This window comes from Podarcis pityusensis, assembly GCF_964106645.2.
Source record: "Podarcis pityusensis genome assembly, chromosome: 17".
NCBI lineage: Eukaryota > Metazoa > Chordata > Lepidosauria > Squamata > Lacertidae > Podarcis > Podarcis pityusensis.
The window spans coordinates 32048600-32072201 of record NC_138042.1 but is presented as its reverse complement, the minus strand read 5'-3'; the positions used below and the strand labels follow the sequence as shown (position 1 = coordinate 32072201).

Here is a 23602-nt window from a genome sequence, read left to right as displayed (position 1 = left end):
TTCCGCAAGGAGATCCTGAGCCCAACAGCATTTAGCAACTGATATTTCAAGCATTTGGCCCTCCAGCAGAGTTAACTCTGAATTCCCTGAAATGTAGTTTGAAAGATACTTCGCCTTCAAGTCCCGTGATTCTGGTTCTTGTGCCTGAGACTGTACTTTCTTCGCTGTCATTTAAATTGTTTTGCATGGTGTTCTGGTTGCAAGAACTCCCATAAGAAATTGGAGCCTATTTCATTGCTTGATCTGAAGCTTTACCACCAGGCTTGGAAATACATGTCTCAGAAATAGATAGCAGTTCTGTTATGTACTGAGGTTCTCACCCTGGGCCAGCAGGGGGATACCGTAGATAGTTTTCACTCAGGTCCACATATGCAAATAAGGGATCGAAAGTGACGTTCAGTGATTGGATAGTTACAGAAAGTGGTTACTGTTGCATTCTAGTGGAGCTCTATATAAGCAGGCTGGCTGAACCCTTCAGTTCAGTTCTGTTCTGGCCTGTGAATAAACAAGAGCTGTTTGAAGAATCGCTGTGTCGTCTGATATGTTCACCCACAACTTAACAAGTTCTCCACCTTAACTTTTTTTTCAGGGCTGTGGGATGGCTTTGTATTCCGTCCATCTCTTTTGTTTTGCTCTCCAGGCAAGGAGATACAGGAGGTTTTGCCCTAGGTTGAAGAACTCTTTAACTGCCACTCCGACTCAACCCTTTCGTAGATGCTTAGCACTGATAGTCTGTTGAAGTGTTTATCTCTGTTTTCCAAGCTGGTCAGGCCACCATTTTGTATTGGGGCAGAACAAGTGAAGCTCATCGCTTCTGGGGTGTGTGAATTGGGACAGTGGCTTGTAGGGATATGCAAAGAATATTCCCTTCTATGATTGGAATGAATCACCCTTCCATTCCTTTTTCCCACTTGTGTCTTTTAAAATTCTTTGCTACTGGGGCAAGGACTATCTTAGAACTGATTTTTGTAAGCTGCTATGAGAGACATTTTCAGTTAAAAGGCAGGGTATAAAAGCTGTATGTAAATAATAAACATATATTTATATGTGTGTGTGTGTGTGTGTGTGTGTGTATATATATATATATATATATATATATATATGTAGGGTGAACTATTTATTCAGAGAAGATTTTTTTTTTTTGCGTACTGTTATATTGCCACCATGAGAAGCACCATTTGGATTTGCTCCCTTGAGGACCATAAACACTCCATCTCTGGCTCTGCCTTCTGAAAACTAACCAATGCCTGTGTTGGCGCTGTTGATCATTGGAAACTGACTCGTAGCTTGTTGGACTGTATGCCCACCTAGCCCACTATTGTCTACTCTGGCAGCAGCTTCCCAGGATTCTCAGGTAGAGGCCCTTCCCGTCACCTGTGACCTGAGTGTTTTAATTGGAGGTGCCAGGGATTCAGCCTGCGACCTTCCGTACATGCTTTTCGTGTGGTTATGTGCCAGAACAAACCTCTTGCTTATGCCACATCCACCGTGCGTAGAGGAGGAATGGAGAACCTGTGGGCCTGCAGATGCCTCATTTATGCTGTGGAGCATAATAATAATAATAATAATAATAATAATAATAATAATAATTTATTTATTTATTTCTACCCTGCCCATCTGGCTGGGCTTCCCTAGCCACCCAACAGAACATTAAAAACAGAATAAAACTTCAAACATTAAACACTTCCCTAACAGGGCTGCCTTCAGATGTCTTCTAAAAGTCAGATAGTTGTTTATTTCCTTGACATCTGATGGGAGGGTGCTCCACAGGGTGGGCGCCACTACCGAGAAGGCCCTCTGCCTGGTTCCCTGCAACCTCACTTCTCGCAATGAGGGAACCGCCAGAAGGCCCTCGGAGCTGGATCTTAGTGTCCGGGCAGAACGATGGGGGTGGAGACGCTCCTTCAGGTATACTGGGCCGAGGCCGTTTAGGGCTTTAAAGGTCAGCACCAACACTTTGAATTGTGCTGGTACTGGTTGACATGGACCCAATGTGTGCATGCTTGTGGTTATAAGGCAAAGGGTGGATGAATGCTGAAACAAGTCCCAAAGGGTTGGTGTGCAGGCCACATCTCAGGCTCTAATCGTGAGTGATATTGGCATGGGTGTGTGCCAGGGCTGGGCAATATATCGTCCAAAAGTGGTTTGAAGTACATATCGTGATATCGGTTTCATAGTTTTTGACATGGCAATATACGGCGAATCATGATGTGTGTGTGTTTGTGTGCTATGCAAAAATCATAATGTGGGGGGAAACGTGAAGCCAGCCAATGCCTCTTCATGGTTCTATCCTTATTTCAGACATTGTGATATATCGGTTTGTTGCGATGTTTAGCTGGTGATATGTCATGAAGTTGAAAACCAGATATCGCCTATCCCTAGTGTATGTACAAGCTAGGAAGCCAGAGATTTGTCCTCGTTCCTCACCAAATCTACTGGGTGCTTTGTGGGTTTCCTCTCAAAGTGACGTGAAAGTAGACGTTGAGTTTTGTTACCTTATAAACATTGTTGTGTTTTGCTTTTCGCCCATTTCTGTCTACATCTTGATATAGAACCTAGTCCCCATTAAAAATTACTGTTCTGTTCATTTTGTTTCTAATGCATGTTCAAAAATTTATAACGAACAAAAGAGAACATTTGTCTGGCCACTTAGGCCTCCCGTTGCAGTAGATAGATATTGTGTGGCTGCTTCCTCTGCACAATGCTTCCATTCTGACGGTTTGTCCTCTCCCGAATACAAATTTGTATACGCCTCTGAGCACCGGGCAATGGCTTTGTGAAGCTGGCATCCTCTTGGGAACAGAATTCGCATAGCACAGCGTAAATATTTAAAATGTAATATCTGCACAGTACACTTTACCTCAAGGTATGCCGCGCTCTAAACTGCAGAATCAAATAAGGAACGAAGAACAGATTCGCTTTGAGCTGGGGGAGTATATAAAATCTTTATATAAAGAAAACTAAAAATAAATAAGCCACTTGTTTGTGATTTATACGGAAGTGGTTCGAATGCCTCTTTTAAACACTGGAGGGATCTCATATTGTCCTTTATATCCCTGAGTTGACAACAACAACAATGGATTATCCCAGGGGTTTTTTCAACCGGAACTCAGTTCCAGCACCTCTCAGGTAGGCACCATTGCCATTCTAAGAAAACAAGGGAGGTGTTCATGGTGACTTCCAGTTCCTCTTTTTCTAGAAAAATAGGACCGGATTATCCACACGGGACATTTTTTAAGCCACACGAGAGCTGAAAGGCCAGCACATGGTCTCCCGCCACTGACCGACTCTCCCGGCAAACTGATGGGATCCATGAACTTTTTAATCCAGGCATAGGCAAACTCGGCCCTCCAGATGTTTTGGGACTACAGCTCCCATCATCCCTAGCTAATAGGACCAGTGGACAGGGATGATGGGAGTTGTAGTCCCAAAACATCTGGAGGGCTGAGTTTGCCTATGCCTGTTTTAATCCCATAGTCCCTAATTTGAAGAGCAACAGTTAGTCGGTTCCCCGTGTGAGCTAGGACCCTAGCAAATAGGAATGAAGAGCATGATGGAGGACTCTAGAAGGCTTAGATGTGACAGAGATCAGATCCAAATTATCTCCTCTCCAAGCTGCTATTTACTCCACATGGCAAAGCATTCAGGTACTCGTGATCATACACTTATGGTCTCTTCCCCCCACCCCCGGTAAATAGCAAATGTGAGGGGGGATTTCGATTGGGGAAAACTGGAAGAAAGGGTTAAAACCTCACCTTTTGCAGCACTGTGTCCATAATCAGCACCGCCTTCTCCATATACACCTTCCATGTAGGTAACGCATTTCCTGATACAAATGGTTTGGCCTTCAAAAGCTTCTGTTGGTGCACACACCTGAGACTTAAAGGGCTCTTTGCTTATGTCTGTTTAAGAAATTGAGTGAGGTGCATAATATCTACATGGTGCCTAGGGAACAACTTGCACCTTAATATCAGCAAGACAAAGGAGATGGTGTTGGACTTTCAGAGGAAGAGAGGAGAACTAGCCCCGCTGTACATCGGGGAGGGCTGTGTGGAGAGAGTCTTTTCCTTTAAATTCCTAGGAGTTTATCTCAGTGAAGAAGTGAAGACCTTACTTGGAAAATCAATACAACCCAGGTGGTTAAGAAAGCCCAACAGAGACTCCATCTCCTCAGAGCATTGCAAAAGAACAATGTCAATCAACATTTGATGATCTCCTTCTAGCAGTCCACAATAGAAAGTGTCCTACCATACTGCATCACGGTGTGGTACGCTGGTTTGACATCAACTGATAGGAAGTACCTACAGAGGGTGGTAGAGACATCAACTTGCCAACAAAGGTCCGTATAGTAAAAGCCATGGTTTTCCCAGTAGTGATGTATGGAAGTGAGAGCTGGACTATAAAGAAGGCTGATTGTCGAAGAATTGATGCTTTTGAATTATGGTGCTGGAGGAGACTCTTGAGAGTCCCATGGACTGCAAGAAGATCAAACCTCTCCATACTTAAGGAAATCAGCCCTGAGTGCTCACTGGAAGGACAGATTGTGAAGCTGAGGCTCCAGTACTTTGGCCACCTCATGAGAAGAGAAGACTCCCTGGAAAAGACCCTGATGTTGGGAAAGATTGAGGGCACAAGGAGAAGGGGACGACAGAGGACGAAATGGTTGGACAGTGTTCTCGAAGCTACCAGCATGAGTTTGACCAAACTGCGGGAGGCAGTGGAAGACAGGAGTGCCTGGCGTGCTCTGGTCCATGGGGTCACGAAGTGTTGGACACGACTAAACGACTAAACAACAACAACAACAGAGGGTGGTGAATACGGCACAAGATATTATGGGCTGTCCCGTGAATCCACTGGATGACATTGCGGAATAAGTTGCCTCAGGAGAGTGAGGAAAATTCTCAGGGATGATTCACACCCTGGCCGGCACTTTCTTGATCTCCTGCCCTCAGGCAGAAGATAAAGAAGCATGATTAGTTACACCAACAGGGTAAATAACAGCTTTTATCCATGGGCTGTTAGACTGCTGAATGAAAAGATAACAACAGGGCAACTGACTTTTGGGTTTGGTGGGTGTGCGTCAGTAAACGAGGGGAATTGAGACTAAGAGAGCTGAGTGGGTGGTGCTCTTGTAATCTTACTGTATACAAGTTGTACAAGTGACAATAAAGTATTTCAATTCAATAGTGGACAGCTTCCTGAGGTTGGGGGCTGATTGAGTCTCCAGGTCTCTGTTACTATTAATGGTCTTATTTCTTTAGGAAATTTATATTTTAAAAAATGCACATGCACACACATAAACAGTGTACTATAAGGGAAATAAAAAAGCATAAAATGTAGCAGAACATATTGCATAGTGATCAGTGGCCTTTTGTTGATGACAATAATTATCCAGAAATGCTTGGGAAACAGAAAGGTTTCTTAAGAAGGCAGCAGGAAACATGATATAGTTGACGCCTGTTTAATGTCTAGGGCTCGAGTGTGGAACTTCGGGTCTTGGGTAATGGGCCCTGGAGATGCTTCCCCAGGCCACCCCCTTCACTGACAATGCCACACTCCTCCAGTTCTTCTGCCTGGCTGGAAGGATCCTTGATCTATAATAATGCCTCTTACTGGATGGAGAGATGTACCGTATTTTTCACTCTATAAAACACACCCAACCATAAGACGCACCTAGTTTTAGAGGGGGAGAACAAGAAAAAAAATATTCTCTCCCTCTCTCCACAGCGCTCCTTCAGCGAAGCGGCAGGAGAAACGGAGCCCCTTCTATTTCTCCTCCCGCTTCGCTGAAGGGGCGCTACGTAGAGAGGGAAAGCTGCGCAGCACCTCTCAAGCGAAGCGAAGCCAGGAGAGCAAGAGGGATCGGTGCGCACCGACCCCTCTTGCTCTCCTGGCTTCAGCGAAAGCAGCGTGAAGCCTCCAGAGCGCAGTGGGAGCTCCCGCTGCGCTCTGGAGGCTTCGCGTTGCTTTTGCTGAAGCCATGGAGCCTGGACTCGCTCCATAAGACGCACACACATTTCCCCTTACATTTTAGGAGGGGAAAAGTGTGTCTTATAGAGTGAAAAATACGGTACATGTAGAAACCTCTGACTTCTCTGTGCCTGAATCACAGCCTCTGGACAGTCGCCCACTAGTCAGAGTGTTGCCCTTTGGGCTAAAAGTATTCCCTGCCCCTGGCCTGGGGGAAAGGTGTAAAGACAGAGTTCTGAAAGGCCTCCTACCCCTTATGACCTCCAGATGTATCTTGGGTACCTTTACCTCGCAGAATAGCTTTCAAATTTTCACTGTGTGGATCTAGCTGCTCAGTATTTTCCTTTTCTTCCAGGGCAACTCAAACAGCATTGCGTCTGTGGACGTTTCGGCTGGCTTTGTCGGGCTTGATAACTACGTGGAAATCCCGGCCATCTTCCTAACTGGATTTGCAACGTACTCTGGACCTTTATTGTGGGCCGTTCATTTGCTATGCTATTTGAGCTCCGATGTGAGCAGGTAATCTGTGTGTTTGGGGTTTTTTTGCACTGACCGCAGCTTTATAAATACTGCTAAATGTTTAATTTCTTTCTGGCTGTGTGCTGAATGTCACAGTCCATGCTCCAGCGAACTTCGCAAGCCTAAGGGGCGAGCTGGAGATGTTTTGGCAAATGCGTGTTCTCAAAGTTGCGTGGGCCGAGATAATGGAACGTTTTAAGAGGGCAGGACTGGCAGGCAAGCAGGAGGCTCTTTTTTATTCTGCCCACTGATCCAGCAATTGGGTTTTTAGAGTCTGGCTGGAGAAAAGAAGTGAAAAATTACTGGTGGGTGGGGAGAGAATTCCTGGGCAGGGGGGATAAACATACCTGCCTGCAGATTCTGCCTTGCAATTGTCCACATTTCCCCCCATATTAGCATTTCAAAAAGGCTTTGTTGGCATCTGTCTGTCTCAAGAGACAATGGAGTGCTGACAATGGAGTCAAACTGCTGCGCTGGCAGCACCAAAGTGACCTTCCTGGGATGCAGTCCTAGGCTGTGTGTATGGAGGTCCTGGGCTACCCAGGCGACAAGACCCCACCCCCACCCCGGCCTCGCTGATGTGGTCCAAAGGAAAGCAGAGCAATACGTTTGGCACCAGCTTAGCTGAAGTGAGGGACATGAGGCAGGAGTTGATAATGCAGGTGAGCTGCGCACAGGTGAGCTGAAAGCGAGCTGCCGGCCAGCCCTGTGGAGCCTCCTTTTATTGACACAAATATGCAAACCAGGCAGATACATTTTGGGCTGTGACCTTTACACATCTTCCGGTCCCGAGATCGTGGGGTGGTACAAAGTTATTTTGGCACCTGTTTCCACCGCGTCATTTTCCCCTTGCACAGTGTATGATGAAGGAGACAATAGGTCTCAGAGACAAGGGTTACAGACAGGACACCGCAGACTACTGAGACTGCAAAAGGTTAGACAGAGGCAACGATGTTGAGACAGCTGTGGCTTGTCGGGGGGGGGTTGCCCCGCACCCCAAGGTCACGCGTGCAGGCAGGCTGAGGCTGCCTGCGGGTGGGGACTGTGCTCCCTCCGGACCCCACTCTGCGATCATCCCTACAGTTAGCTGCAGGAGTTGCCGGAAGGAGGCGTACAAGACACCATCCAACTGTCTTAGGGACTCCACTCTGGTTTTGTGAAGGGTTTACTCCTTAGCCTTTCCTTCTCCTGAAGAAGGCAGCGGAGGTTTAGTGTCAGAAGTCTGATCCTAAGGGTTGGAAAAGGTGTGCTTTCTTTTTCTGCTTTGGCTCAAAATAACACAAATGGGATACGGCAGGCATAGGCAAACTCGGCCCTCCAGATGTTTTGGGACTACAGCTCCCATCATCCCTGACCACTGGTCCTGTTGGCTAGGGATGATGGGAGTTGTAGTTCCAAAACATCTGGAGGGCCAGGTTTGCCTATGCTTGGGATATGGCTATGTGGTCAAGAGCACTGGAGAGCCTTGGTTACAAAGATCCAAACTGACAGTCTCCACACCTGTTGACTTTTCCTGAGTCAGAGTAGGAATGATGGGGAGCAGGGAGTGGGATGCCATAGCCTGAGGGCACTCGATGTACCTTCAAGCAGCATCACCCAGTTGGCCTCGTGTCTCCTCCTACCCTTCTCTTTGGGGGTGGTGACTAGGGTTTTCGGCATGGCCAACAAGGCCATCCAAAAATTGTAGACCCCCCCCCATAGAGTGAATGTATATATTCACAATATTCAGTGGTACCTTGGGTTAAGTACTTAATTCGTTCCGGAGGTCCGTACTTAACCTGAAACTGTTCTTAACCTGAAGCACCACTTTAGCTAATGGGGCCTCCTGCTGCTACCGCGCCGCCGGAGCACGATTTCTGTTCTCATCCTGAAGCAAAGTTCTTAACCTGAAGCACTATTTCTGGGTTAGCGGAGTCTGTAACCTGATGCGTATGTAACCTGAAGCGTATGTAACCTGAGGTACCTCTGTAAAGGGCTTGCGGCTGAATGTGTATCAGCTTTTTAATATTGAGCACTGGTTTTGAAGCTTTCTCATTATATGTAAGCTAATTTGAAGCTGTTGGTGGGGCTTCCTGGTAAAAACTCAGGAGAATTCCTAACTCAGGAGACCTTGTCGCCTTTCTCCTTTTTAAAATATGGTAGTTCATATTATTTATATATATATTTATATATAAAATACAATAATAAATAAAATCACCTTCCTCCCCTATAAGGATCGTCAAAGCTGCTTATGTTACAAGTATCAAATAAAAGCACTATTAAACTCCAAAATAAAAACTAGAAGATAATGAAAACAGCAGCTTACATGCTTAAAATGACAACATAAACATTACCATGTCAAACTTGCCACTACCCTGTAGCCAGCTGCAAATGCCTGGTGGGGTGTTTATTATTATTATTATATTTTATTATTTTCTATTATTTTAAAAATTAGTTGCCAAAAAGAAATAAGTACTTTGAGTTACATATTGGAAAAATGACTCAACTAAACAAATGATTAGTTAATAACTATTCATAATCTATTTTACAGCAACTTAAAACATTAACTTAAGATGACTTGACAATTAAGAGAAACGTATTTACAGTATTTTTAATTAATTTGAACTATGTTAAAATCATTTAATATCGGCTCCAGAAGTAATGTTTGGACAAGCCCTAGTGGGATGAAAGTGTTTGTTTTAAGTATATAATCTCCATTTTTTTTAAACAACGCAAACAGTTCCTATTAAAACTTAGGACGAACAACAGCAACTGGAAAATTTGGCAAAAAGATTAATTGCATTACATCAGAATGACAAATTTTCCTGGCTGGACTGCTTGATTAAAGAGCTGCAAATATTGTTCATGTTCTTAAAATAGATTCTTAGTTTAATTGGTTGTGTTCCCTTTAGTTTCCTAAAGCCTTACTAGATGGGTGAATTTCGCTCATATGCAGTGTAGTTCAGATCCTTTAAAAGGAAAATACCCCTGTTGAGGTATTGCCACTGACTAGCTAATTCAATCCTTGCAGCGACAGTCACATTAACACCAGTTTTTTAAAAAGGTGTTTTCATTCCAAAACCTTTATATAGCTAAGTAGAAAAATATACCCAGGGGCAGGAGAGGTAAATGAACAACAGCCACATGGCCATCCAAAGAAGTAGACCGAGAGTCCTAAAAGGATTCTGTTAAGATGAAAGTCATAATGTGAAAATAGGTGAATGGCCAGAGAAGGGTTTAATGCTGTGTAGTTAAAACATTTTGGCTTCTGCCTTCCTTGGCAACTTCATCTGCATTACTGAACTCAGCTGGAAAAGAGAGCTTTTTGTCACCATATTGATAACACCCAACTCCAGACCCTCAGACCTCATTTGTAGGCTTCATGCCCTAGGGGCTGAGGTCCCTTCGCCCCCTTGTGATCGATTATGTGGGGCAGGGCTTACCTAGAACCCCTCTCCCCATATTTTATTCAAGTTGGCACTCCTGGCTTCATGCAAATGTCGAATGAGGAGCCCTGTAAGGCGTGCATCCCAATCCCACCTTCAGGTTCGAGCAGAACCATCCAAAGTTGGTGCCTCCATACGCCAACCTGAGATCGTACCCAAAGGCTACCATGCTTCATAGTATCAAATGCCAGAATGAACAGGGTGGAACTCCCTGTGTCTTTCCCAGCACAGGTTCAGCCTGACCAAGGCAGTGATCCTCCTAACAACCTGCCAGGTTGGTCACCATTATTTCCATATTGCAGATTCCATGGGTGGGCAGGAGGGACGACATGAGAACTGAGGTCTTCCTGATTCCACAGTTCAGCTACTTAGCCTCTCTGCCTCACTAGCACACAAGCTGGGAAAATCCTGACTCGCCAGAGGTTATATTAAGAGAACAGGACCTGCCTTTGAATTACTGCCAGGTTGCTGTGATTTTCACTTCAAAGTAGAGATTGGCTTATCAGTCTCACTACTGCCCAATATAAAAACCAGCGTTTAGGCCTATGACAACCATTACCTGCTGAATCCAATGGCTAGTGTGTTCAGCGGCACATCATTTTGTTTACCAAGTGCTTTGGTATTGCGTCTCTACAGACTTAGCAAGCACCTACTGTGCATCAGAGAGATTGCCTGTGTGCCTGTAATTCTGCTTTGCATTACAAAACCTACAGCACATCCCCCCCACCCCTCCTCCAACCCTTTATTAAACTTAATAAGCTGTTTTTTGTGCAGTACACAATTCTAGCGCCGGCTGCAAAGCCTGCATAAACACGTCCTCCCAGGACGCAGAGGCTGTGTTGTCAGAATCCCTTAACAGCCGCCACAGAATCACAAGTGTTATTCATGGTATGGTTAATGCTCCTCACGCAGACAGGAACCTGGAGAACTTTTAGCTGACCTTGGCTTGGTTCATCAATAGGCTAACATTGGAGAGGGAAGAAACTCCTGATGAAGTACAGTGTTCAAGAGGATTCACTTCAGTTCTCAAATTTCATTGTATTCTGCAGCCTCCCTCTTCTCTCCACCCCCCCCCCGCCAAAGTGTAGAGATCTAGCTGGAATTTGCAAGGAGATTGTCCTTATGAGCACTGATCAATAAAAATACGTAGAACTGTAGAGTTGGAAGGGACCCAACGGATCATTTGGTCCAACCCCCTGCAATGCAGGAATACGGGGATCGAACCTGCAAACATTATCAGCAACACTCTAACCCACTAGGCTCTGTAATGCACTGTACTGTAAGCTCCTCTGGGAGCCTTGGTTGAACTGTGGCAAATGTTTCCAATAAACAACGGCGGCACCTGCCTCCTAAAATAAACCCAGCCTATAGGTATCAAGGGACGCAGGTGGCGCTGTGGGTTAAACCACAGAGCCTAGGGCTTGCCGATCAGAAGGTCGGCGGTTCGAATCCCCACGACGCGGTGAGCTCCCGTTGCTCGGTCCCAGCTCCTGCCAACCTAGCAGCTCGAAAGCACGTCAGAGTGCAAGTAGATAAATAGGTATCACTCTGGCAGGAAGGTAAACGGTGTTTCCGTGCGCTGCTCTGGTTCACCAGAAGCAGCTTAGTCATGCTGGCCACATGACCCGGAAGCTGTACGCCGGCTCCCTTGGCCAATAAAACGAAATGAGCGCCGCAACCCCAGAGTCGGCCACGACTGGACCTAATGGATACCTATACCTTTATAGGTATCAAACATTGAAGAAACACAGGTCTGGTTTGAGGAGTGGAGAGTAGCTGAACAAATGGATTTATTGCCCCTGCGTTGACCATACATTCATAGGCACACCTCGCTTATCTTAACTAGTTCCTAATGCATGTGACATTCAGGTGCCTCGGTGCTATTTGACGTGCACCTTAATGATAGCAGATGGACCTCTCAGCTTGATAATTGGTGATGAGTGCTAGAGATGTGTATAGAATCAAAGATTTGATGTTGCCGGCCCTTTAGAACGATCATCTTGAGTGCCTTGATGCTGGCGGGTGGGGGCGCATTGTCACGCTGAGTAAATGGAAATAATTGCGCCTGTATTGTGTCAAGCTTTGAAGATCAAATTGGCACAAGACCAGTGGCTAGCAGAGCCAAATAGTGGAAGCTGAAGGATAGGCTTTCTGCCAGCTAGGTGGCTCTCTTCTGGAGTCTTTCGTCTTCATTAATGAAGTGGGATTGGCCTGTCACCTTTTGACAGTTTAAAGCAGGCTTTTCCTCCCATCAGATGCAGTGGGACTGTGGGGTCTTTTGCCAAAAATCAAAAATCTGCTCTTTGCACTCTTACTATTTGGCCTTGAGTATCAATCTGCAAGGGACATGGGTGGCGCTGTGGTCTAAACAGTTTCTATCCAAACACGATTTTGGTTTTAAATGCAGTGTAAGGTAGTCTCCATGGGAGTATATTGTATTTAATTACTTTATTTTAATTATTTTGTATTTTCTATGTCTTGGAAGCCGCCCAGAGTGTCTGGGAAAACTCAGCCAGATGGGTGGGGTATAAATAATGAAATAATAATAATAATAATAATAATAATAATAATAATAATAATTGTTATTATCTTTTCTGTGAACCGCCCTGAGACCTCTGGGTATAGAGCGGTATATAAACTCAATTAATCATCATCATCATCATCATCATCATCATCTCAACCAGGGAGACTAATTTTCTCCCAATTGAAGAACCTGACAGGCAGCTTCTCACCTCATATCTTATAAAATAGTATTGGGGTAACAATGAGGACCTTCAGTTGAGCCATATCTGCAGTATTGTGCAGTACACGGGCCACAGCATACAATGGATCATGTTTCTTATACATACATAGGCAATAGAATTGTCTTCTGACGAGCCCCTGCTCCTCTGCCGTGAAACACCTGTGCAGTGTGCAAGGAATTCTGGGACATAGACAGAGTTCACACTGGGCCCCATCAGGCCTGTTGCAAATTACCCAGCTCTCTGTGAGAACTGATAGTCAACACATAGCACTTTCCCATGGCCCCATGTTGCCAGGGAATGCCAGTTGCGCTGGGCAAGCTGTCGTTCCAAGAAGCTTGCATGCCATTACTGATTGCCTCCGCGAGGAGCCGTTGGCATGCTTTCAAGGAAACCACAGCTCCCTGGAACACACTGGCGGAACTGCTGCTCCAAAAGCGCTATTACTGCTTGGCGGCAACAGCTCCCATTGGACATGTTTCATTTTGGTTCCTTCCCAATTACCCATTCAGCGAGAGCTGTCTTCATGTATGAGCAGTCCCATCATTTCTCTTTATTCCCTGACTGTCATGATGACAAAGCCTTTTCTTTATGACAGGGCTTACAAAAGGTCATGTGTAATAGCTCTACAAAGTTAATGGGCAATAAATCTACAGCCTTGGGAGCCACCAGTATGGCTTATTTTTTTTTAGTTCTCTGTGATTGCCATGTGGTGTCTGCCAAACCATCTCTTGAACTGTTAAGTCGACGTCTGGATTTCTGCCCGGCACTTAGATGGTTCCCATCATCTTGGGCCTGCTTTGGAACTTAGCAGCGGCAAGACGCCCCCTCCGAACCATCGCTTTTCTTGTACAATAAAAAAGGGTGGGTGGGTGTCCCCAGTTGTAGGTAACAGAAAGACAAAGTCCCAGGAACACAATTTAGCAAAAAAAATGAAAGTAATATGTATGTAAACATGTGTACTGCAGTAAAAGAATACAATGATCTATGAATAATACAAGCCAAAGCCATCAGCATTCCTTTTAGTTTTGCGAAGTTGGGTTGCTGTGACCCCACCCCACCCCTTATAAAACTCCTTTATTGTTGTTGGCATCTGTCTGTCTCGGGAGAAGGAGTGCACCTTTGGGGGTGGAGAGTTACAGCACCTGCTGAGGCATCTATAAGAACCATATAGAAGAGTTTGGATTTGATATCCCGCCTTTCACTCCCTTTAAGGAGTCTCAAAGCGGCTAACATTCTCCTTTCCCTTCCTCCCCCACAACAAACACTCTGTGAGGTGAGTGGGGCTGAGAGACTTCAAAGAAGTGTGACTGCCCCAAGGTCACTCAGCAGCTGCATGTGGAGGAGCGGGGACGCGAACCCGGTTCACCAGATTACGAGACTCTTAACCACTACACCACACTGGCTCTCAATGAATATATCCATTGAGACTCATGCCTCCACTTGGCATAACTCCACCTGAGTTGTTTTTGGCTCTCTGCAGATCGGGCTGCGTTTCCTAAATCCACTTCCATCTTTCATTTATTACAGAGGCTTTCCTATGCCAGCCCAAGGAAATTATTGGCTAGGGCATTGACACGGGCTGAGATCATGTTTTGCTTTTTTTTTATTTAAAGGAATCCTTCAGCCATGGGGCACGGCTGCTTCTGTTACGCGCTGCTGCGTTCCATCCCGGTTGCCGTGTACATCGTCTTGGTCACGGGCCTGCGGTACCACCTCTTCATCTGGAGCGTTTTCTCGCCAAAGCTTCTCTACGAGGGGGTGCACGTCTTCATCACGGCAGCCGTGTGCACCTTCTTCACAGCCATGGATCACAACCACTTGCGTAAAGTCCAAGACTGAAAGCAACCGTTAAGGCAGAGTCTTGCATAATTTCGAGCGACGGACTGAATTTCTACTATGGAATGTGGATTCTTGCCTTTAGATTGATATTTAAAAGTTAACTGGGTAATCTATTTTTGGCAAACACGTTTATACATGCATACATATCTACACACACACACACAGAGGTTGCATTGCAGAGTCTGTCTTGAAGTGGTGTTCCAAGCGTAACAGGCCATGTGGTCGGGAACTGTATCTAAATTTCGGTTGGACTATAAATGGTTTGTTGGATCGTGTCCCTTCCATGCCAGTTTTCATTGCATGCCTTAACTACAGTTAAGCATCCCATTGGCATAGTTGTTGATTGCAATGGAAACTAGCCAGGCTCTGTTCTCCATCTTACTAAACCGGAGTTTGAAGCTGGTTAACAGGCCCTGGTCAAGTGGGCATTTGGCTTGACTTAACTAGGATTAATACCCATTGCTGACTATTAAATGGTGGTTATAATAATCAGTGGCAATTGATGCTGGAAGAGGTCACAGGCTGCCCCCGATTTCTTAATTGCACCACAGTTGTCCGTGCTGTGTATTCACTATCTGGGTTTGAACATCTGAACAGGATCATCTCTTGAGAAGTTCTTACTGGTCTTCATTCCTTCATATTGGAGTTTAGATGAAAATCTACCAGGCTTTAACCGATTGCTGGGGGTAGGGTTCTCGCTATCACTCGGACTGTATGTTGAAATTTTATTTCACTCCTGCACTGCATTTCTCATTTGTTAATCGTAACTTGAATAAGTAAAGTTTTTATCTCCTTATCAAATTCCATGGAGTGCTGGCTGATGGACCTCACTCAAAAGGTTAAAACAGTGAAGAAGATTCTCTCCAAACCAATTACTTGTATTTTTGTTGTTCCTTTGAAATACTCTGAACATGATGGCTCACAATGTGACAGGATGCTGTGAACTGGAGATTAGACATACACACATACATTTATACAACACGCATCACAGTTATATGAATGTAGCTCTCTCAGTTTCCTGTCGTTTTCTGCAAACAGCAGTCAAAGACTATGAAAGCACTCTGGCAGGCTTAAAAGTGCTGGCATATCTGTAAATATGTGTGTGAAATTCTTTATAAGCGTTACTGGAATGTGTGTTTTATAGGGAAAAGCAACTAATTCCATTATTTTTGATAGCTGAATTGTAGCATGGAAATGTTACAAGTTATATATGTAATTATATAAATAAGCTATCGGCGAATGTCAGTATACTTGCAGCTGACAGAAAGCTTTGCTTAAGAAATGCAAAATCTATGTTTTAAAAAAAGAAGAGTTATATTTATTTATGCTAACTTTAACTCTCCTGTGTGAGACCTTATTTTTTGGTCTTAGCATGTGTTCAGAGGCTACCTTTCTGAGAATCCAGCCCTTGTGGGGTGAGTGGGAGTTGGTTGTGGGTGCTTAATCACATGATGTTAGATGGGGGGTATGATGCATTTATCTGCCTGTACTTACCCTGCGACTCATTCTCAGATCATGGAGGCAGGAAAAGCCCATAGGCACAATAGAGCCTGGCCCAAACTTCATATTCTCTGTTTATAGTGTGTCAGGCCAAAGCTCGTTCACATTCTCAAGTTACGCACTGAAGTATTACCCAAGCAAGCCCCATATTATTCAAGCTTCTCGCGTTTGGTGAAATGGTGTCAGATCTAAACGTCTAAACGAGGTATACTTTCCTTCTCCCGTGCCGTGGAAGGACAGAATGCTTTGTGCTGTGAGCAGTGGTGATTTACAAGGTGTTTTCATTCCTTCCTACAGAGATGCAAGCAAGGACCGCAGAAGCACTAACAATGGGATTTAAGCAGCATCTCTGCATTTGCAGCTGTTGATCTCTTATTGTTTTTAGCTGCACGGTACTGAAAGCATTTGATTATTTACATGTTATTGCAAACTCTTGGAATAGCAAGCAGGAGCAGAGCAAATAATGCAGCTGCTCTGGCAAACAGCAATGCTAATATTTTTTCCTACTTTTAAAAAAAGAAATTTTCTCACTATATTTCTAGGCGGTGTTTTCCAAGTGGAATTGCTTGGAGGAGCAGGCCCTCTCTCCCTGAATCTCAGTGTGAGTCACTGTTCCGGTTCAGCCCCAATTGAAAGGAGGAGAAACTGGAGGTGCAATGAGCAGACTCCTCTGAGGACAGGCAGTTTTGCTCTGTACAGGGAGGGAGGCAGTTGTCAGAGGTCCCTCTGCTGGAAGCAGGGGGTGGGTGCTCACACCTGGAGCTTACCTGCATGCCGTGACATAATAGGTAAGTACATTGGGCTTACAGGAGTCTTTGACTGGTTTCTTTAAAATTTTAATACTTATATTTCTAGTGCAACAAGCTAATGTGCCCCAGTGTACAATTTGGCAAATTACTGCTCCAGGGTAAATGAACAATTGAATCTTTTTCCAATAAGAAAAAATAGCTTATAAGAAACATTCGAATCATGCCACATGTAAATACAGTTGGAGTTTATCTGAGCAACCACTCTGGCCTGTATATATGCTAATATTTAAGATAGGGTGGCAGTTTTTCAGGCAGTGATTTTTAATAGGTTAGATAAGAATCTTGTTTTAGTTTCAATAACAAAGAGTCTCTCGGGGCCAAACTAGATGAGATGCAGGAGATCTGAATCTGGATCTCCTGGTGTTTTTCAGCTTTATTCCAATTCTGCAACTTTGCACGCTCAACTAGACTGGGCCCGGGGAAGAGGCTTTAATTCCCAGCGTGTTTCCCTTTGCTTGGCTGGGGTGGCCTTGGTATAGGTAGCTATATCTTTTTCTTCACAGGGCAAATGACAACTTACACATGTGCTTTTGATGAGGAAAATGACTTGGAGGGATTGACTTTGCCTTCTCCCGTATCGGAGCCTGATCCAATTCTAGAACTCTGATCACAGATCTTCCCCCATCACCTCCAGTTTGGCTATGACCCTGGTTTAAAATGCAACTTGAATGCGGTGTATACATGTTTTAAAACCTTCCCTCACAGCCTCTCATAAAATGGAGGCCATGACTGCCTATCTCACGCACTGACTCAATTCAGATATTGCACTTCCCATTCGACATCCCAGGTGGAAACCTGCAAACTGATACTGCAAGCCAGGATTACCTCATGATTTGTAAGGGGGTGGGTAATCACACCAAGGGACGCGGGTGGCGCTGTGGGTTAAACCACAGAGCCTAGGACAGAAGGTTGGTGGTTCGAATCCCCGCGACGGGGTGAGTTCCCGTTGCTCGGTCCCTGCTCCTGCCAACCTAGCAGCTCGAAAGCACATCAATGTGCAAGTAGATAAATAGGTACCACTCCAGCGGGAAGGTAAACGGCGTTTCCGTGTGCTGCTCTGGTTCACCAGAAGCGGCTTAGTCATGCTGGCCACATGACCTGGAAACTGTCTGTGGACAAACGCCGGCTCCCTCGGCCAATAAAGCGAGAGGAGTGCCGCAACCCCAGAGTCAGCCACGACTGGACCTAATGGTCAGGGGTCCCTTTACCTTTTTAATCACACCAGTTTCCCAGTAAGGTGTTATAGCAAGCCAGTAACTCTTGTACTAAGATGGGCATGTGAGGAAGGGAGGAACCACACAGAGACATGGTGCATTCCCCAATCCAGGAATGTGATGGTTGAACCAAACAATTGAACTGCTTTTCTATCTAACAGAATGACCTAGAGCAAAAAATATCTGACTTCTTAGGTCAAGCATTATCAGAGTGGCACAAGACATTATTAGAATCATAGAACCATGCAGTTGGAAAGGCTAGTCAACCCCATGTAATACAGGAATCTCAGCTAAAGATGACAGATGGCCATCTAACTTCTGCTTGAAACCCTCCAAGGAAGGAGACTCCACAACTTCCTGAGGAAGACTGTTCCACTGTTGAACAGCTCTTACTGTCAGAAAGTTTTTCCATATATTTAGTCGGAATCTCCTTTCTTGTAACTTGAAGCCATTGGTTCGAGTCCTACCTTCCAGAGCAGAAGAAAAGCTTGTTCCCTCTTCCATGTGACAGCCCTTAAAATATTTGTAAATGGCTATCGCCTCTCTTCTCAGTCTCCTCTTCTCCAGGGTAAACATACCCAGATTAGTACATTCCCTTTTCATCTCCATAGAGGACTCTTGCCTAGTAATTACCAGTCATTGTTTCTGAAAGTTTTGAGCCCGTCAAGTAAATGATCTTGTGTCGTGTCTTTGCATGGGTATGGAGAAAACCAAAAAGGAACCTTTGATTTCATAGTGGCTCCTATGTCCATTTGCCAGGAAAGATTAGGACTCCAAAAATGGATTAAGAAGCAATTAGTGAAGGCATCTTATTATTTTGCTTAAGGCCTCATTCCACAGTAGATTTCAATTTGTATGCATTAAGATGTTTTCTAAGTATGTAGAAAATATAAAGGTGCAAATTCAACAAACGTGTTCACAAAAGCACATCTCAGTCCAGTAGACATGGCAGGGAGCTGGAATTGGCTGCAGTTGCGTATCCCAGCCAATTTCACTTAAGTACCAACATATACTAATTTTAATGATTTTTTGCTTTAGCAGTATCTGTGCACTTGATGCTTTACACAGCAACATAGACAGGCTTGTCTCTTTCCTAAATAATTTGATGTACAGATGAAATTACAAGAAATAAAGGGGGAACAAAATAATTGGCTGGGGCTTTTATGCTTTAACACAGCACTGCAAAAGTATTTTGTTGTACATACATGCTTCTTTGCGTATCCAACTTTAGATCTTAAAGGCATGAACTGTACTTCTCATGCAAGTCTAGATTTCTGCTGCATATTGTGTGCTGTCTGTTCGGCTGTAGTGGGCAGCACAGCGCTAAGTGACCTTTCCATGACAACTCCCAAAGAAAGTTATATTTCTTTTGTTCTCCAGATAGGTCACGCGTGGATGTATTGTTCAACCATCCTTTGTGCTAAATGTGGTTTGTTGTCTTAATTCTGAGCGAGACCCTAAAAATACAGTAAAATGGTAGTTTGGCTTGTCAAGCTGAGGTCTGTCCCCATAGGGTGTGACAGCCGCTTGCCACGTTGTAAGCAGAGAAGCTGGAGGGGCAGAGAAACTGCCTTAATCATTGTTGGTTTGGTGTAGATCCTATTCTTTACCTATGGTTTGCATGCCCACATGAAACCATGGTTTATGGCCAGTATTAACCATTGTTAAGGAAAACAAACCATGGCATAAACTACAGTATGTGCAGCATGTTAGGTTTTTTCCATTAGAATTCATCTCTCTTCTCAGCTGACATATCTGTTGGATGGGCTTTGCTTTATGATGAATGTCAGAAAAGAAGTGTTGATGTTTTAACTAGCTTCTGTGCTCATGAGACCTGCTACTGTTCAAAAGCAGCTTGCTCCCCAAGAGGTTTGTAACACATCTGTCAGGATTTTGGTCTAACAAGGAGATTCTTTTGGGAAGCAGGAAACGGCAACTTTGAATTTGCTGCAAAGCCAGATAGGCATGCTTACTGTATACAATTGTCTCTGCTGAAGGATTTCTACTAGTTTGGAGCCACAACTGCTTCTCTGAGACACACACACACACACACACACACACAACCCCTGGCCACTTGACATTCAGGCGGGTAGCTGTGCCAGTTCTTCAGGTCATAACCCAAGATCCCATGTAAATCTTTCAGCTCAAGATTGTTCTAAGAATTGACCTTTATTCGGTGTCCATTTGCTTAATTAGGTAATGCATTGTAGCTCAAATTCCCTGCTGGTTTGAAAAGATTCATTTTAATGGGAAAGTTTGCCTCCCTGCGGTACGATACGAGGCCCGTTGATTTGGCCAGTTTGTACAATCAGACTCATGTAGCAAATGTTTTTTTCTTCTTCTGGACTCAGGAACATCGGGGTGCAGCTGTTTGCATCTGTGCGTTGAGATAAAACGGCATATTTGTATGCATTCTCCCCCAAGGAATATATATATATATACACACACAGAGAGAGAGCGCTTTTCCTAGACATGGTACTTAAACTGAACCCATATTCTGTGGCAATCTAGTTCTCTGCGTAGATAATCCCTCCCGCCCCTCTTTTTTGGGGGGGGGAGGAGCAGTTCAAACTAGCCCTAAATCATATATTTCCTGCTGGCAGTAGGAGTACAATATGGGTATGTCTTTAAGTTAACATCTTACCTTAAAAACCTGACAGTACCAAACTATCGAAGGCTATGGATGGCAGGTTGAGAGGAGTTCCCTACCAGGACAGACTTTGCTTGTGTGCTCAAGACATCGATTCAATAAAACATATTTTGTTGCATTGTGCAAAATATGAGCAAGCTAGGGCTGAACTGATACTACCCTTGCTGGTACCTTTCCCAGGAAAATCAGAGGCTCACTATGTCAGGTTCCTATTGGAAGACTGGACAAATGTTAGAACATTAGCAGTAGCAAAGTTTTTATTAGTGGTTGCAAGAACAAATAATCCCTATATTCTGAACAAAATGCTTGTTTAACCTGGAGGTAGGCTGTATGAATTGTATATTGCTTTGTAATGATTTGTTGCGTCTCTGGACCGTAATAAAGATTGATGATGATGATATTTCCTGTTACAAAGCATTCTGGAAATAGACACGGAAACCATGAGGTTAAAAACAAATACTTTTTAAAGAAAGAGGTGGGGCTGATGCAGTGCATCTTGGCGACTTGCTGCAAGTTTATTACTTACTTGAAGTCCACCATGGAATCAAAATTAACTTTGGTATTGAAAGAAAGAATGAGTGGTGAAGAGAATATCCAGAAATTTAGAATTCTGATTTTGGGTGGTTGTGGTGGTAGCAGCTTAATGGTAATGGAGAAAAGTCTAAATCTGCAAGCTTTGAAGGAGTGAGTTGAGTGTGTGTTTAGATGTTTCCAGGCTGAAATGCCAGAAGACTGTTACTTCTAGTTCTTTGATAACAAACTGAATTAGCATTTAATAGTTTTAAAGCATTCTTGTTCCTTAAGACACCAACTTTGTAAAATTGAAACGTGGGTTAATCTTTGGGTTGACTTTCACCCCAAGCCTATGAATGTTTGCTCAGAAGTTCCCCTGTGTTCAGTAGAGCTCACTCCTGGGTCATCGCGCATGGAATTTCAACCTCAGAATTGGGAAGGTGTGGGAGAGTCTTCCAGTCAGGAAGCCGAAAGGACAAGGAATACTGCTAGGCCTGAAAGGATAGCTTTCAGGATTGAAGTGGGCAATGAGGACTGTCTAGGCAGAGGAAAGAAATATTCCAAGTCCAGGGCAGAAATTGAAGGCACTTGCAAGAGTCACTACAATGAGAATTTCAGCGTTGGCAGAGTTCCCTTGTTTTCAGCTTCTGTTGACTTCTGATTAGTCCATGTTTTAATTTCCTGTTTGTGTGTGTTCTGTACACGAGTTATTTCTCCTGTTCTGAATAAAGTTTGTTTGTTTTTCTTTTGACTAATTTGGCTCTTGATTGTGCTGTTTTTAAGCATGTTGTCATCTTGAGCACAGCTCGGCTGGTTTTTGGAATGCATCTTGGTACGCTTCCCTCCTTGAAGTTTCTACGCCAGTACTGTGTATATATTTGCAGCTCCGTTTCCCTTTTCCCCTCGCAAAAATGCATCTTCGTTCCATGTCAGAAGCACAGGGGGAAGGGAAGGCCGTATTCCCACAGACCAAATATGCAATAACATATATATTCAAATCCTTATTTAATGGCTGGAAGGGAATGAATGGACTAGATCTCATCAGGCAAACAGCCTTCTAAGTTACAGATGAAGTAAATGCAGATGACAAGGGAGCAGAAATCCACAGTCAGTTCATCAGGAAAAAAAACACGAGAAAAAGATTTTAGGGAATAATGTGAAAGTGAAGAAGATACAAGCAGATCATGGAATAGCTAGAAGCTTTTAATAGACCTATACTCAGTGGATTTGTCTTTTCTTTTTTTTTAAAAGGAAGCACAGGAAATCTACCCCAAAACAAATAACTGGAAGGCAACAAAATTAATACTAAACTGTGTAACAAATATTGACACAGCATAATTGGACTACAGTGGTGATGTGGACCTACAACTAGCCTGTACAAATGACAGATGGAAAATGCTGAAGTGAGCCAAATTATACATGCAGGACGTGATTAGAAATATCAACACCCGCTGCCCAGCATGGGTATAAAGTTGCTCATGAACCATCGGTGCTGATGACATCTCTTAATGTTCTGCCTAAAACCCTGCTGGGAGACTGGTGCATCACTCCCAAATGGATTTACCCGTTGTAAGAATGATTAGTTGCACGAGAAAAAGACAAACGTGCTGTGTGTAGCGGACATATTTATTCAAAATGGTGCTGATAGCAGACCTGCACTGCTGTCTCACGACTTCTAAGAGCAACCCACTGAATATACAGGTAAAGGGTAAAGGGACCCCTGACCATTAGGTCCAGTCGTGGCCAACTCTGGGGTTGCAGCGCTCATCTCGCTTTATTGGCCGAGGGAGCCGGTGTACAGCTTCCGGGTCATGTGGCCAGCATGACTAAGCCGCTTCTGGCGAACCAGAGCAGTGCACGGAAACACCGTTTACCTTCCCGCTGGAGTGGTACCTATTTATCTACTTGCACTTCGACATGCTTTCGAACTGCTAGGTTGGCAGGAGCAGGGACCGAGCAACGGGAGCTCACCCCGTCGCGGGGATTCCAACCGCCAACCTTCTGATCAGCAAGCCCTAGTCTCTGTGGTTTAACCCACAGCGCCACCCAATTACAGACTCCCCCCCCCCCATTAAGCAGAGGTTACGTTTATGCGCATAAGTGAAAATCATCATATAAGTGGGGTGTGTCAGTATTTTCCTCCCTCCCACTGCAAAGATCACCAGATCATGTTTGTTTTACTTTCTGTCTGAGAGAAAGGAAGGGGCGGAAACTACTCTTCCAGACTTCCGTCCCTAGTAGTGTGGTGGGTTTTCTTTGATCTGTCTAGAGACAAGATGGCAGTATGAGAGAGCTGCTTCTCTCGTGCATGTTTGTAACGGTCTTTTATTTGTTTAATCAGTAGAAATAAATTAGGTATGCCACAAAACCTCCACAACTTTGCTTTTGTTACTCGGCTGGTTTTGAGGTGCTCACATCA

General features: G+C 44.3%; 1 protein-coding gene and 1 long non-coding RNA gene across 2 annotated transcripts in view; one reads left to right on the top strand and one right to left on the bottom strand.

Moving 5' to 3' along the window:
* PIGG (phosphatidylinositol glycan anchor biosynthesis class G (EMM blood group)) overlaps positions 1-21938 on the top strand; it is a 60649-nt gene extending 38711 nt beyond the window's left edge. The window contains exons 12-13 of the mRNA XM_080986724.1: positions 6326-6489; positions 14272-21938. Of these exons, the coding sequence (XP_080842850.1) occupies positions 6326-6489; positions 14272-14497 (390 nt within the window). The 3' untranslated portion in view covers positions 14498-21938. The remainder of the gene's footprint in view (positions 1-6325; positions 6490-14271) is intronic.
* Positions 1-23602, bottom strand: part of LOC308466361 — a 110615-nt gene that overhangs the window by 66389 nt on the left and 20624 nt on the right. The gene's annotated exons all lie outside the window — the stretch shown is intronic.